At 41.3% G+C, this 16,598-nt stretch overlaps 1 protein-coding gene across 18 annotated transcripts in view; it reads left to right on the plus strand.

Annotated features, from left to right (window-relative positions):
• Positions 1 to 16,598, plus strand: part of LOC130488791 (protocadherin gamma-A12-like) — a 358,724-nt gene that overhangs the window by 227,032 nt on the left and 115,094 nt on the right. Inside the window, exon 1 of one of the 18 annotated variants that reach the window (XM_056862434.1) lies at positions 1,764 to 4,184. The exons of 16 other annotated variants lie outside the window; for them this stretch is intronic. In XM_056862434.1, the coding sequence (XP_056718412.1) occupies positions 1,764 to 4,184 (2,421 nt within the window). Of the gene's footprint in view, positions 1 to 1,763; positions 4,185 to 11,953; positions 14,367 to 16,598 lie in introns of those variants that run through there. One more of the 18 variants, XM_056862445.1, reaches the window with a different exon arrangement.

Here is a 16,598-nt window from a genome sequence, read left to right on the forward strand (position 1 = left end):
GGTATCCAAAACCCACATAACATTTGTTTTTTGTTTGTTTGTACTCTATCTTTCTCATTGAGACTCAAGGCAGATTGCACAATATAAATCAATATGATTTTTAGGATCATACCTGTAATAGGCAATGAATAAGACTACAATTCCAGAAATTTGCAACAAACCTGTTGTCTGAACAAAGCATAAGTACGGTATTAAACATGACATATTAAACAATACAGAAAGTAGTATTACATAAGTGAAAACCCAATGCATTTTCTGGACTCATCTGTTACAATGTAACCCTATTTCCTTTATAAAAAAATATTTTACTTTCCTTTATAAAAATTATGTTTTACATAGTTTGTGAAATGTCAGGAGCGTGGGGGCCTTCCTGACCACCTTAGGCAGGCCATTCCACAAGGTGGTGGCCACTACAGAGAAGGCATGTGTACAGGCAATTGTTGATCTTGGCCATTTGTAGGGTCGCACCAGCAGAGTGCCATGCTCAGATGAGTGAAGCTGTCATGGTGGGACATAAGTAGGTCTTGCAGATATGAGGGTCCAGGGCCACGAAGGACTTTGAATGTGATAGACAATATGTTGAATTGAGCTCAGTAATTGATGGGCAGACAATGGAGAGACTCCAGAGTGGTTAACATCTGCATGGTGCAGATCAGCCATGCCCTGTCCCATTGACATCAAGCAATACCTGCCAGCCCCCCACCCCGGATTGCTGCAGTGGCAGCCACATGCTATATTCCAACCAACCAACCACATGTGCTTACCACATAAGCTGCCATTGAATGAGTTTTGCTTGGATCCTCAATTTTGAACTGGGTAACCAGCAGAATTATACCCTCAGTTCTCTCACCAGTACTGACCAGTGAATGGCAATGCAGGCCGTGACATTTTCACATTGCAATTTTCCCCTCCCTACTTTATAGGCTGCCTCTTCTGGGTAGGAAGCTTGGAAAATGATAGCTTCACATAAAACTTTTTTGGTTTATAAGAAGTTATAGAAGACAGGATGAAAAGGAGGTGGGAGATCCCTATGTTTGGCGTTAATCACGCATACTCTGAGTGGGCAGGTAGAAAATCACCTGATGAATGTTAAGTTTATCAGTGAGAAAATGTTGAACCTTTCTATGGAGCCAGTGGAAATCACAGATATTAATACAAATTCTTCTATGACTTAGCCAGAGAAATTGGAACTAAACAATGAGATGACAGTCTTGGGATCACAACTTCAGGAGAGTGGGCTACCAGTTCTCTTTAAACTGAACATAGCAGTTCTAGTGTGATTGCACTGAAAATTACTTACCCCAGAATTAAGGAAACTACAAAGTAATTAAATCATTCCAAAGAACAAAGGGAAACTTCCCCAGATATTTCACTCAGATTTGAACATATACTTTCAAAGTGTGTTTTTTCCTGGTTCATTAAAATAGAATCATTTCCAAATTGTCTTTCCATTCTAAATTGGGTGAAAAGAATCCCATGCAGTTCTTTCCCTGAGCCTCAGTGTGTCACTGTTGACCAATATGGTAGCTACAGACAGAGGATGGAGATCCAGTGAGGTTTCTTGGAGAGTGATTGTTTTATTCATGCGCTACAGATCGGGAGAAGAGCAGAACACAAAGGCATGGCCACTGTGATGTTCAAAACTGATTCATAAAACCAGTTAATTATTCTTACTGAGATTTCCTCCTTCCTGTGGAGAATTTGATCTGATCCTCCTAAAAGCTGACAAAAAAAAGGAGACAGCTAAGTTATCAAGGACTCATATGGAGAGAAGGCAGAGAGAGAATGGCCGGGCACTCAGAAGGCAAGTACTGCTTCTCTCATTATTGTCTTTGTGCTGCTGGGCCGCTTCAGAGCAGATTCAGTATTCAGTGCCTGAAGAGATGCCAAAGGGGTCTGTTGTGGGGAATCTCGTCAAGGATTTGGGTCTGAATGCCAGAGAATTGGCTAAACGTAATCTGCATGCTGTCACTGTGACTAAGATGAAGTATTTCAGTATCAGTGCAGAGAATGGAAACCTCTATGTAAATGACAGAATAGACAGGGAGGGAATTTGTGACACAACTTCTATTTGCCTTGTTAATTTTGAGGCAGTGGTGGAAAACCCGCTGAATGTTTTCCATATAACTGTAACAATTCAGGATATTAATGATAATGCACCACAGTTTCTCAATGACAACATACACTTGGAGACAAGTGAATTCACTTCACTGGGCACCAGATTTCTCATTGGAAAAGCTGAAGATCCTGACATTGGGGTAAATGCTCTACAGAATTACCAACTCAGCCCCAATCAGTACTTCACTTTGGAAGTTAGAGAAAGAGAAGATGGAAATAAATATGCAGAACTGGTGCTAAGTAAACCACTAGATCGTGAAAAGGAGGAAACCCTCCACTTCATACTTACAGCCCTGGATGGGGGTGAACCTAGGAGAACTGGGACTGCCCAAATATGGGTTAATGTCACTGATGCCAATGACAATCCACCTATCTTCACTCAAGAGGTCTACAAGGTTAGTTTGCTGGAGAATGTGCCAGTTGGGTCTCTTGTACTCCAGGTGGTAGCTTCTGATAACGATGAAGGTACAAATGCTCAGATAACGTATCATTTCAGCAATCTACCAGCAAATAGTCACAAGTTATTCAGCTTGGATCCAGTCAAAGGCACAATCAGTCTACAGGGTAGGTTAGACTTTGAGGACACCAAAGAATATACCATGACAGTAGCAGCAAAAGATGGAGGAGGATTAGTGACACACTGCAACATTGAAATAAGGGTTACTGATGAGAATGACAACTCCCCAGAGGTGACCCTGGTTTCCTTATTCAGCCCAGTTCCTGAGGATTCATTACCAGGAACTCTAATTGCTCTGATCAATGTAAATGACAAAGATACAGGTGATAATGGAAAAGTTACTTGCAATTTACAAGATCATTTGCCATTCAAGATTCTGGCCTCTTCTAATAATTATTACAAGCTCCAAACTGACAGCCCTTTTGATCGAGAAAGTGTCTCTGAATATAATATTACAATCATAGCCACTGACAAAGGGAATCCCCCTCTATTAACGCACAAAATAATCTCACTACATATTTCTGATATCAATGACAATTCTCCTACTTTTGAGAAGCCATCATACAGCATTTATGTGCCAGAAAACAATCCCTCTGGTGCTTCCATTTTCACTATCAAAGCCTTGGATCCAGATGTGGACAAAAACTCACGAATCACATATTCCATCCTCCACAGCAACATCAAGGAGATCCCCATCTCTTCATATATTTCCATTAACTCTGAGACGGGAGCTCTCTATGCCCAGAGGTCCTTTGACTATGAACAGTTCAGAGAGTTCCAGCTTCAAGTGAAGGCCCAAGATGGTGGTTCTCCCCCTCTCAGCAGCAATGTCACCGTGAGGGTGTTCATTCTGGATCGGAATGACAACAGCCCCCATATCCTGTCCCCTTCACAAGAAGCCAAGGGGTCGGCCCTGTTTGAGATGGTACCTCGTTCGGCTGAGGAAGGGTATCTGGTAACAAAGGTGGTGGCTGTGGATGCTGATTCTGGACACAACGCCTGGCTTTCCTACCATGTTGTTCAAGCCACTGAACCAGGATTTTTCACTGTTGGTTCTCACACTGGAGAGATCAGGACATCAAGGGCCTTTGTGGAGAAAGATGCTGCAAAACAGAAACTGGTCATTTTGGTGAAGGATAACGGGCAGCCGTCTCTCTCGGCCACCGTGACGCTGAACCTGGTGTTTGCTGAGAACTTCCAGGAGGCCCTTCCTGAAATGAAAAACCAGTCCAGCCTCCCTGACTATCAGTCTGATCTGCAGTTCTACCTGGTGCTGGCCTTGGCTTTGATGTCATTCTTGTTCCTCTTGACGGTCATTCTGGCCATTTTGATGAAGCTTCGAAAATCAGGCAATCCCAAATTCCTGCAGTGCTTTGCTCCTGTTCCCCACTCAAAGGCTGGTGCCATCTTCCCCCCAAACTTTGAAGATGGGACTTTGCCTTATTCCTACCAGCTGTGTCTGTCCTCAGAATCCAGGAAGAATGAGTTCACTTTTCTAACTCCCAATATTCAGATAGCAGACAATATTCTTTGTGGTGACAAATCTGGTGTGCCTTTCACAGGCAACGAAGGAACTCCTTTACATTCAGAGGCAGAAAATGCTGAAAAGGTAAGGGTTCTTTAATAATTGTTTTCATTGCATACTTTAGAATCCAAGAGTAACTGATACTGTTTAATTTTTTGCTGTCTAGATAGATGGATGTAAAGATCAGTCATAATCAGCTCTTATAAATGACTCTGTATTTCATTTAAAAATAGTTTAACCCTGCACTTCCAAGCCAGTTACTACAAGGACCTCTTTTGTAATCATTTGGACTCTCCTGTTTCTCTGTAGGATTTGGAGAAATGGCACTTAGATCATCTGGGCATTTAAGGTACCGTATTTTTTGCTCCATAAGATACACTTTTTTCCTCCTCAAAAGTGAGGGGAAATGTCTGTGCGTCTTATGGAGTAAATGTGTGTGTGTACTGTAACTGGAGCCGAATCGCCGAGAGCGTCCCCGCCAATGAGGTTGAAGCCCTGCTGGGAGAGTTGGCGCTAGACTCGGCATGCTCTGCCGCCGGTCCCGTGCTTTCGCTTGTGGCCGCTGGGGCGGTTTCCCATTTTTCCATAGTGGTATTTTGCTTTCTAGCTTCCATGCTCTCTCGGCCCTTCTTCGGGCGTGCTTCCACGCACCGCCCGAAAACCTGCCTGCAGAGAGGATCCCTTCGTGGCGCCTGAGGAAGCGGCCGCGGCCCAAGGGAGAGCCCGGGGGGGCCTTTTTGCAAAACCGGATGGTCTTGCAAGCGCCGAGAGCCCCTGCAGAGCCTCATGCACCAAACTCACCTTTGCAGCAAGGAAAAAGCCACCGGGAGAAAGTGCTTGGGGGTGGGGGTGGAGGGTGCGGGAGGGGTGGGGCCTTCTTAAGGGGGGGCGAGGGCGAGGCCCCTCTCCGAGCCTGCCAGAGTGCCTCCTGGGCAGGAAATGCTCCAGCCGCCGAAAGCTACGCCCCTCCCGCGCAACGAGTCTCTTTGGAGAGGCCGGGCTTGCTGGTGGCTCGTTTTACTCCTGGGGCTTTAATTCTTTGCAAACCCCCCCTTTCCTTTTCTTGGAACAGCATAAGGGTCGGGCCCTTTCATCTGCTTCCGGGTTGGGCGGCGATCTCTAGACGCGCTGCTGGCCCCGCCCTCCCCCTGGCCGCCCCTGGCCAATGCTCAGCTGGCCGGCGAGGGTGGCGCGCCCTGCCCACTCCTGCGCCTGCTTGCTGCCTCCGATGCGGCTCCCGGTTCCTGCCCGGTGGCCAACCTGAGGGTCTCTGCCCGTTTCCCCTCCTGGCTGGTGTCCTGCAGAGGAGAGAGAGGGAGCGGGTATGGTAAGCCTACGTCCTGCCACCCCGGCCTCCTCCAGGCCCTGGCATCAGCCTTCCCCCATCTTCCCTCACTTCCCCATTTGTGCCGGGTGAGACCGGGCGGCCCTCCGCGGAGGGGAGAGAGTCATCTGCCCTACGTCCTGCAATCCCTGCCAGAGGGTCCATCGCGGGACACAGAATATATTTTTTCTTGTTTTCCTCCTCTAAAAACTAGGTGCGTCTTATGGTCAGGTGCGTCTTATGGAGCGAAAAATTAGGTGAGAAAGAAATTTGGTTTTTGGTTCCTCTTAACAACAGTTTGGTTCAAAGGGTTTTTTATATATATATTTATTAGATTTTTAATATACAAAGTAGGAAAGGAAAAAGGGTTTGGGAACAATTATGATATATTATACATGGTTGACATTCAGAATGGGTCTACACCATTTTCATCATTTCATTATATTCATATTTCATTATCTACCGCAATCTAATATCTACCATTCTAAATCTTCTTGTTAATCAATATTCTATCATAATTAATAAGAACTTAACTATTCTATTAACATCTTATTTCTTTTTCTAATTCTGAGGTCCCATCATCTTCAGACGTGTGTAGACTAGTCAGCGTCCGGAGTGACTAGGGCAGGCCGGTTGTCTTGTTATATCTTTAACAGTGTATCTGTTATAAAATGCTTGCCACTTTTGTTTATGTTCATCTGGTGGTTTCTCCTTCTTCCAATTGGAAAATCTTGCCATGTCCGCATATTCATGCATTTTTGTAATCCATTGTTCTAATGATGGTGTCCTTTTATCTTTCCAGTATTGTGCATACAATGTTCTTGCAGCTGTCATTCCATACAGAAAAAATTATTTATTTGTGTAGTTTATTAGGTTTTTTTATTAAATTTTTTTAAAAAAAACAATACAAACAACAACAAATACAAAAGAAAAAATATAACAATATAGAGAACTACATAATAAGAATGATATATCTATAAAAAGGTTAAAAAAGAAAAATTCCAAGTACAATCATTACATTCTTATTACAATCATCTTATCCATTTTGTTCCCACCTCCCTCCACCAGTGTACCCTTAATCCCTCCCACCACCGTGTTGAACTTCCGGAGAAGTGTCCAAACAGTTTATTAATAGATTATTTCAACAATAATTTGCATTACCCAATTGTATCTACAACTTGTTCACTATATCAATAAAATATAGTGGAGTTTATTTGTGTTGAAGTCATTCCTAACAGGAAGTATTTAGGTTGAAAATCAAAATTTAAGTGCAGTATCTCTTGCATTTTTCCATATATGTCCTTCCAAATTTTTTGTGCCTTTTTACAACTCCACTACTGATGGAAAAATGTGCCCTGGGTTTCTGAACATTTCCAGCAATTAGCTTGATTTGATTTATACATTTTTTGTAGATCTTTAGGTGCAAAGTGCCATCTGTAAAACATCTTATACCAGTTTTCTCTTATTGTTTGGGAACTTGTAAATTTTATGTCTTGTTGCCACATTTTTTCCCAAGTCTGCAAAGGTACCATTTCACCAAAGTTCTGCATCCATTTCACCATACAAATTTTAATTTGTTCTGAGGCTGTTTCTAAAGCCAATAGCATTTTGTAAATTTTAGATAGTAAATGATCCTGAGTATGGATTCGCATTCAGTTGGCTTTCTTTGTTTCCCCTTCTGAAGATATTCAGTTTTTAGTGCGTGAGTTATTTGCATATATGGAAACCATGATATTTTGATATTTTCAGTAGTTAAGTCTTGAATGGTTTTAATGTTTCCTTGCTTATTAATTAGATCTTTATAAGTCAAGAAGTCAAATTTCTGCCTGGTTTTCCAGTTCAAGTATGCCTCTGTGGGGGACATCATCTCTGGCGGAGATGGACTGACAATTTCTTTCAATTCTTGTCATTTTCTGAGTAACTGGAGCGTCAGATTTTCTTGAGCCTTGTCTTTTGGAATTGTTATTTTCTTCTCTGGCCACAACCAATAATGAAATCCTCCATCTAAACATGATTTCTCAAGTCTTATTGACCGGTCTTCTGGTTTTTTTATCCATTCCATGAATGCAACTAACACTGCTGCTTGATGATAAATTTTCAGGTTAGGTACTGCGAGTCCACCTCTCTTTTCATCTTGAAGCACCGAGAATCTTATTCTTGATTTTTTTTCCATTCCAGATGAATTTATTAATGATTCTTTGTCACTTTTCAAGAGTAGACTTTGGAATTCCAATTGGTAATGTCAAAAAGAGGAAATTTATTCTCGGTAAGATGTTCATTTTAATTACCGCAATTCGACCAAGCCAAGATATTAAAAGTCTTTTCCATCTTTCAAGACCTTCTTCTATTTTTTTTCCAGAGTGCTTTATAATTCAAGTCAAATAATGTTTCTGATCCCGTTGGAATTTGTATTCCCAAGTACTTCAGGCTTTTTTTTTTTTGGCATTTCACATTGTAAAGCATCATGAATTTCCTTTTTTTTCTTCTGGAAGTAGATTAAAGGTCAATAAGTTAGTTTCATGTTTATTCAGCTTGTATCCGGCGTAATAGCTAAAAAGATTGATTTGATGAATGATTCTTTCTGTAGATTTTTTGGGTTGTTGACACATCAATACTACGTCATCTGCATAACTTCTGATTTTATATTCCTGGTCTTAAAATTTTAGTCCTTGAAGTTCTGGGTCTGTTCTTACTTTGTTTGCTAGAACTTCCATAGCCAAGTTAAATAACAAAGGTGATAATGGGCAACCTTGTCTTGTGCCTTTTCAATATCAAATTGTGCTGTTAACATACCATTTATAAGCAGTCTCGCTTTTTGTGATGAATAAATGTCATTTACTGCATTCATAAACTGTGTTCCACAGTAGATGTTTCAGTGTCTGTTTAAGAAAAGTCCATGAGACATTGTCAAATGCTTTCTCTGAATCTAAAAATAGCATTGCTACTTTCTTTTTATGTGTTTTGATATAGTGAATTGCAGCTAAGACTACTCTTAAATTGTCCTTCAGTTGTCTTTTAGGCATGAATCCAGTTTGGTCAGAATATACTATTCTTTAAATGTGTCTTTTCAATCTTTCAGTCAATATAGCTGCCATTATTGTATAATCCACATTTAGTAAAGAAATCGGTCTGTATGCTTTGGGCAAGTAATATTCTCGTTCATCTTTGGGAATTAAAGAAATGTGAGCTTCTTTCCAGGAATCTGGTATTTTCGCCCGTTTGCTGCCCACCATTATTATTTCCACCTCCCTTTTCACCTCTTTAAAATACCTGTTGGTAGTATTTACTTGCCCCTTTGTTCCATCCCAATTTTCTTTGCGGCTCTCTGATGTTCAAAGCTCCTGGAAAACGCCTTCTGGGTCGGTTCAATTGCAACAGGCTAATTGTGGCCTGTCCGAAATATCTCCCACTGTGTCCAAGTATTTTGTGAGGAAAGTTAAAGAGTAGGTAAGGTGGGGAGGGAAAGAAGATGGCGAGCGTGAGTCGGCTCGAGCAAAGCCCGACACGAAATCAGCTTCACTTGGAGCCACTTCTTCCCAGCGGTGCCCAAGACTCATGGACCTCGATGAGGGGAGGTTCGGGAAATTATTCCCTTACCCCCGGGGGGTGTCTGAGCCCAGATCCCACTCCTAGCCAATTAGGCACTGAGAGCAGACTGGAGCCTCCGATCCGCTCTTCGCTCGTGTCCCGCTGGAAGTTCGGTTCAAAGGGTTTTTTATTGTATCATCAAGATGACACAATGCTTTCCATATGGGAGAAAATATAATCTTTTTTTAAAAAAATACAGAGTTGAAAACCATATTTTGGAAGGACTATGTGAGATATTCTTTTGTTGATGCAAGTTATTTTACTCAGTTCGAGGTCTCATTAAAAGTATGGTATTTCAGTTCACTTTGATGCAAGAATGGCCAGTATTGTGTGTGTGTAAAGTGCCGTCAAGTCGCAGCCAACTTATGGCAACCCCATAGAGTTTTAAAGGAAAGAGGTGATTTGCTATTGCCTGCCTCTGCATAGCAACCCTGATATTACATGGTGGTCTTCCATTCAAGTACTAACCAGGACCAACCTTGCTTAGCTTCTGAGATCTGATGAGACCAGGCTAGCCTGGGCCATCCAGGTCAGGAACTATACACACAGAACATTTGAAAACATCTGATGTATGTGAAATACATGTGAAATGCATGAAGTGCTCAGTATAAAATATGATTGGTGGAAGGATTAGTGATAGTGTATCTGGTGCTTTGTACTTGTATTAATTATACAACACTGTCAGGACAAAGTCACTTTATTCAGTTTTTATGCCTGTGGTTTTTGCTGTGATTAAATTAAAGTAGGTTGGGGTCACCATAGAAATCGGCAGCTCAAAAGAAAAAGTATAATCTTTTTAATTGCATATGTGATCCAGTTTATTTTACCATAGTTAGATAAACATCTCACTGCTGTTGGCATATTTAAATATTGTAATAAATTTGTAGCTAGCAAAAACGTTTTATACAAAGGAAGAACTGAAAGGTCAGGAAATATTCATAATCTACACCTTTAAATGTATTTCTTAACAGTAGTCCATAATAATAATGAATAATTGGTGGTAGGCATGCATCATAAAGCGTACAACTTTTAACTTTTCATTTTTTTAACTTAGATATCAGCATGGCAACAAGTAAAGCACAGTGAAACATCTCCAATGTGTCATTTATTTAAAAAGTAAAGGTAGTCCCCTGAGCAAGCACCAGGTCATTACTGACCCATGGGGGGACATCACATTATTTGGCAGACTATGTTTATCATTAACATTGGTTTGCCATTGCCTTCTCCAGTTATCTACACTTTACCCCCAGCAAACTGGGTACTCATTTTACTGACCTCAGAAGGATGGAAGGCTGAGTCAACCATGAGCCAGCTACCTGAAACTGACTTCCGTCAGGATTGAACTCAGGTCGTGAGCAGAGCTTTGACTGCAGTACTGCAGCTTACCACTCTGCACCACGGGGCTCTTGTGTCATTTATAGATCTTTCTAAATCTTGAGTTGCCAGATTTCATCTTTGTGGCCTTCTTACGTCAAGAAAAGCTTGTTGCAAATTCCTCATTTTTAGCTAACCATCAGCCAAGTCCCCCAAACTCCATGAGCATGGAGAAGGACCAAGTTCATGGAAGTTGAAGTCATTGCTGTGTGCTATTTCATCAGCATCATGTGAGAAATGAAGAAAACTGAGCCAGCACAGTAACTAGAAAAAAGTACAAGGTTTTGGTATCAGGATATCAGTACCAGCCTCCTTATTGCATTTTCTGCATTTTAATTCAATCCACCCTTTCCTCCTCACATTTTTTATTTACTTGTAACCTTTGGCATTTGAAGATGTATACTGAATTTCTGCAGTTTAATCTATGCGCTCCTGCACCCTTACTTATGCAAATAACATTTATTCTGCATGCAAAGTGTTGGATGGCCAGATCTGTAGGACTGTGAAATAGCTGGTCAGTTGTGAAAGTCAGAAATATTCATCTCCAAAGAAAAGGAAAGCAAAATATTTGTGCTAGTGTCCATTCGCACAAAACCATCATCTTTCCAATTTATTTATTTTTTTAATGAAAGGAAAAAGCTCCAATAAGAAGAAGGGTAGGGGAAATGGCCAGGAAGATTTTTTTTTTTAATTGTCTAAGCCAATCATGGATGGCAGGGATTTTGATGCAACTAAACCAGGAATTGGAGAACTTTCCTGGGATGACAGGACAAATTACAGAAGCAAGGGGCTGTTTTCAGTGAAGATTTCTGTAAAGTTGAGTTAGCACACTCATATCTTTAGGGTAACCAGTTGCACAATGCCATGAATGTACATCTACAAACAGATTTATCCAAGATTCTGCCTGAATATAACCAGTTAAAAAGCTATTCAAATCTTTTCCTGCCTTCTACAATAAAATAAAATAAAAATATGCCTTTCAAATAGTGTATTCTGCTGCTCACATTTTTCCTCACACGCACTGCATAAAGAGAACTTGTTTGCAAATAACTGTTAGTGCTGGAAATTTCTTTGTGAAAGTAGGCGAAATAATAACTTCCTTTGTTGCTAATACTATCAGTTCTGGAGCTAAACATTTTACTAATTATGAGGCTGAAAATACATAAAAGCAGATGTGCTATTTCTGTTTTATAACAGAAGAAGATTTACACACAATATATAGCTGGGGTCATGTATAAATCAGGGGAAAAAACCAACCAAAAAACAACAGCCAAGCTTTTCCGTGATCTTCCTGAGCCAGTCAGTGCAGTTCTCTGTCTGAGACTCAGAGTGCCGCTGTTGGACAACGTGGTAATCTGAGAGGAAATTGGAGATCCACTGATGCTTTCCGCTGAGAAATTTCTCCATCGCATCAGGAAAACAGCAGAACACAGAGACATGCAAACACATTCTCCGGGGAGAAGGAAACAACTGCAATGTTTGCAGGCTAATCAGAAATTAAGGATTCAGTATTGCAAATTCCTCTGGCTTGGTGGAAATTTAAACTCTGGTGCTTATCAGAAAGGATCAGGAAAATGAAGGGGAGAGAAATCAGGTCTCTTGAAAGGCAAGTAATGCTTCTTGTATTATCCTCTTTGTTCTGTATAGTTGCTTTGGAAGAGATTCGTTATTCCATCCATGAAGAGATGGCAAAGCATTCCACAGTGGGAAATCTTGGAAAAGATTTGGGACTGAATGACAAAGAACTGAGAAACAGAAACCTGCACATTCTTTCTGAAGGTAAAAAGCAATATTTCACTATCAATGCAGAAAATGGAAAGCTCTATGTAAATGACAGGATAGATCGTGAGGGAATATGTGGGCACAGCACGCTCTGTCTTATTAATTTTGAAGCGGTGGTTGAAAATCCTCTAAATGTTTTCCACATAAGTGTATCAGTTCAGGATATAAATGATAATGTACCATATTTTTTGAAAAGCAGTATCAACTTTGAGATAATTGAATCCACTTTAGTAGGAACCAGATTTTACCTTGGGATGGCTGAAGATCCTGACATTGGGATGAATTCTCTCCAGAATTACCAGCTCACTCCAAACCAGTATTTTACTCTGGAAGTTAGAGAGGGACAAGAGGGAAACCAATATGCAGAACTGGTTCTGCAGAAACCTTTGGATCGGGAAGGGGAGCAGTCTCTTCATCTGACCCTTCTGGCCTTGGATGGGGGAGAACCAAGAAAAACTGGAACAGCCCAGATCTGGGTTAATGTCACTGATGCCAACGACAATCCACCCGTCTTCACTCAAGAGGTATATAAGGTCAGCCTGAAGGAAAATACCCCTGCAGGATCCCCCTTACTCCAGGTTGCAGCCTCTGACAGTGATGAAGGTTCAAATGCTTATGTTACCTACAGTTTTAGTAATATCGCAGAAAGAGCCCCCCAGAAATTCAAGTTAGATCCACAAAATGGAATAATTACTATTAAGGAGATGTTAGACTTTGAGGAAACAGAGAAGTATATTATAGCGTTAGAAGCAAAAGATGGAGGTGGATTCGTGGCACACTGTAAAGTTGAAATCAAGGTCTTAGATGAGAATGATAATGCCCCTGAGGTGTTCATTGCTTCGTTATTCAGCCCAATTCCTGAAGACTCTTCTTCTGGCACCATGGTTGCTTATATCAGTGTAAAGGACAGAGATTCTGGAGAAAATGGAAAATGTGATTGCCATTTGCAAAGTAATTTGCCATTTAAGATAGTGTCAACATCTAATAACTATTACAAGCTTCTCACAGAGGGTGCCCTAGACAGAGAGCAAACCGCAGAATACAACCTGACCATCACAGCCACTGACAAAGGCACCCCACCCCTTACCACATACAGAACTATCTCACTGCAGATTGCAGACATCAACGACAACTCCCCTGCCTTTGAAGAATCTTCTTACAATCTCTTTATGCCAGAAAACAACCCTTCGGGGGCCTCCATTTACACTGTCAAAGCCTCAGACCCGGATCTGGACCGCAACTCAAAAATCACTTACTCTATCCTTGCCAGCAATATTGAAGGTCTGCCTCTCTCCTCTTATGTGTCCATTAACTCTGAGACTGGCACCGTCTATGCACAGCGTTCCTTTGACTACGAGCAATTCCGTGAGTTTCGGATTCAAGTGAAGGCCCAAGATGGTGGATCCCCCCCTCTCAGCAGCAACGTCACAGTGTGGGTGTTTGTTCTAGATCGGAACGATAACAGCCCTCGGATCCTGTATCCTTCCAAAGGAGCTGATGGCTCCTTGTTTGAGATGGTTCCTAACTCCGCAGAGTCAGGCTATCTGGTGACCAAAGTGGTAGCTGTGGATGCAGACTCCGGACACAATGCTTGGCTCTCCTTCCACCTTCTACAGGCCACAGAGCCAGCATTATTCAGTGTTGGATCCCACACAGGGGAGATCAGAACATCACGAGTCCTTCTGGAGAAAGATGCTGTGAAACACAGGCTGGTCATCTTAATTAAGGACAATGGGACACCCTCGCTCTCAGCCACTGTGTCGCTGAATCTTGTGTTTGCTGAGAACTTTCAGGAAGCACTTCCCGAAATGAGCAACCAATCAAGCGATTTGGACCATCAGTCTGAACTCCAGTTTTATTTGGTGCTGGCTTTAGCTCTGATCTCCTTCTTATTTCTCCTGACTGTGATATTTGTCATTATGATGAAAGTTCGGCAGTCAGGAAATCCCAAATTCCTCCAGTGCATCGGTCCAGATTCTTTTCCAAAAAACAATGGCATGTTCCCACCGAACTATGAAGAAGGAACCTTACCATATTCCTACCAGCTCTGTTTGTCTTCTGAGTCCAGGAAAAATGAAATGACCTTCCTGACACCAACTGTTCAGATTGTGGAGAATGTTTCTTGCAATAAATCCAGTGAGCCTTCAAACTGCAGTGTTGGGAACAACTTAAATTCCGATGTAGAAAATGATGACCAGGTGAGTTTTATTTTCCACTTCTGACACTAAACCACATTCTACTTCTAAGGAACTGTGAATGAAACTTTAGAATGCAGAAAGTTTGATTCTACCATCTCCATGTAGACATTTAATGTGTATAGTTATTGAAGAGCTCCTGGTACAAGGGAAATATATTTATTTATTAAATCTTTCACATTAAACAGAATTATGCCATTGTGATCGATACACTTGAAACATTAATAAGGGCTGACGATTTAAACTGCTTGGTTCTGGGTAATTGGTTCTGGGTAGTCACTTGAATTACTCTGAAGTATTGTGTGAATGGGCATTTATGTGTTTATTTATTCATTTATATCCTGCTTTTCTCCCCAATGGGAACCAAAAGGGGGTTACATGTTTGTTTACTTATTCAACGGGATTAACTTGTTAGCTTATGACCCAAAAAAAGATTCTTGAAGGGCATCATTTGAACTAGTATTATACTAATAATTAGAAATAACATTGAAATATCCACTTCTAAGAAAAACTACAGCTTCAAAACCACTGCCACAATCCATGACTATCAAATAACAAGATAATTAAAAATAGGGCGACTATAGTAGTCACTATGTTAAAAACACTGAAGAACCACAAAGGGAGCAGTGAGAGGGGAGAGGGAGTACTTTTTTTTAAAGGAACATTTTCAGCTGACTGCTGAAGCTGAATAAGTAGGTGGGAGGCAAATTGCTGAGGGGAGAGATTCCTAGGCACCACTGCAGAGATGGGTATCTCCCTGGTAGCCACTCATCTTACTTATAGGGTTGCCAACCTCCAGGTACTAGCTAGAGATCTCTTGGTATTACAACTGATTTCCAGCCGATAGAGATCAGTTCACCTGGAGAAAATGGCCACTTTGGCAATTGGACTCTATGGCATTGAAGCCCCTCCCCAAACCCCTCCCTCCTCAGGCTCTGCCCCAAAAACCTCCCACCGGTGGCGAAGAGGGACTTGGCAATCCTACTTACTTGTAAGGGAGACCTTAAAACATGGGCAAGCTGGTTATGGGAGCATACATGTGAAGGAGAGATTGATAGATGGACAGATTGTGTGATAAGGCTGTCTGTGATCCCATTCCATGAGATTCCAGAGTCAGTGGCATGTATCTCCAAGAAAATATATTCTGAGAAGGGTACATGTTTCTGGAGCACTTTCAGGCTCCTGTGGTACTGCTGTATAACGTAATAATGGGCAACACTATTAATCATGTCCACAAATAGAAACAAACTACATTGGCCATTTTCCCCATCCCTACAGACTGCACATGTACTTCTTATGGTTCATGGTTTAAAATATAACAAAATGCATTAGTTACAAAATCAATACTGATGAAAATCTCTATAATAGCACAACATCTCTATCAGTATGAGAACGTTGATTTGTTGTAGCTCTTCTGTTCTTTTCTGTTCTCTTTTCCTCTTTACAGTTTTAGCATTTCACTACTAAGGCATCTGAACCCCGTGACATACAACAAACAGTCAGCTGCTTTGGGTGTAGGGAGCAAGTCCCATACAAACAGACTTGTAAAGTCTGATATGGAGGCCATGTGTACCAGCTAAATCGCTGTATGACATAGTACCTGGAAGCTGCAAAGACTGGCTCAACTTGGTCTTTATTTCATGGACCAGCAGAGGTGGGGCTTCTTTAGCAATGGTGGTCTGACTCAAGCAGGCTGTGGCCATAAAATAATAGAATCATGCCATTGAGGACCTTCATCATATTTTCCCTAACACAGGATATAATATATCAAAACCATTGTCCATAGAAATCTTCCCTTCATTTGAAAACATCCAGGGACGGAGATTCTTCAGCATTCCTAAAACAGTTTATTTGGTTCCTGGACTGTACCATGCTACACTGCTACATGTGTTGACCAGGCCTCAGTTACTGTGACTTGAGATTACAAGAAGGCATAAACAATTACAAGGATTTTAGATTTATTTTATAGCTCTGTTAGGAGCTGGAATTCTTAAAAGGTGTAAAATGCTGGACAACACAGAATTTCTTTTTTTTTTAACAAACTACACACGTTTATAATTGTTAGGGCTGCCAACCTCCAGATACTAGCTGGAGATCTCCTACTATTACAATTAATCACCAGCCAATACACAGCAGTTCACCTGGAGAAAATGGCAGCTTTGGCAATTGGACTCTATGGCATTGAAGTCCCTCCCCTCCTCAAACCCAGCCCTCCTCAGGTTCCACCCAAAAAAA

Source organism: Euleptes europaea, chromosome 17 (assembly GCF_029931775.1).
Source record: "Euleptes europaea isolate rEulEur1 chromosome 17, rEulEur1.hap1, whole genome shotgun sequence".
Lineage (NCBI taxonomy): Eukaryota > Metazoa > Chordata > Lepidosauria > Squamata > Sphaerodactylidae > Euleptes > Euleptes europaea.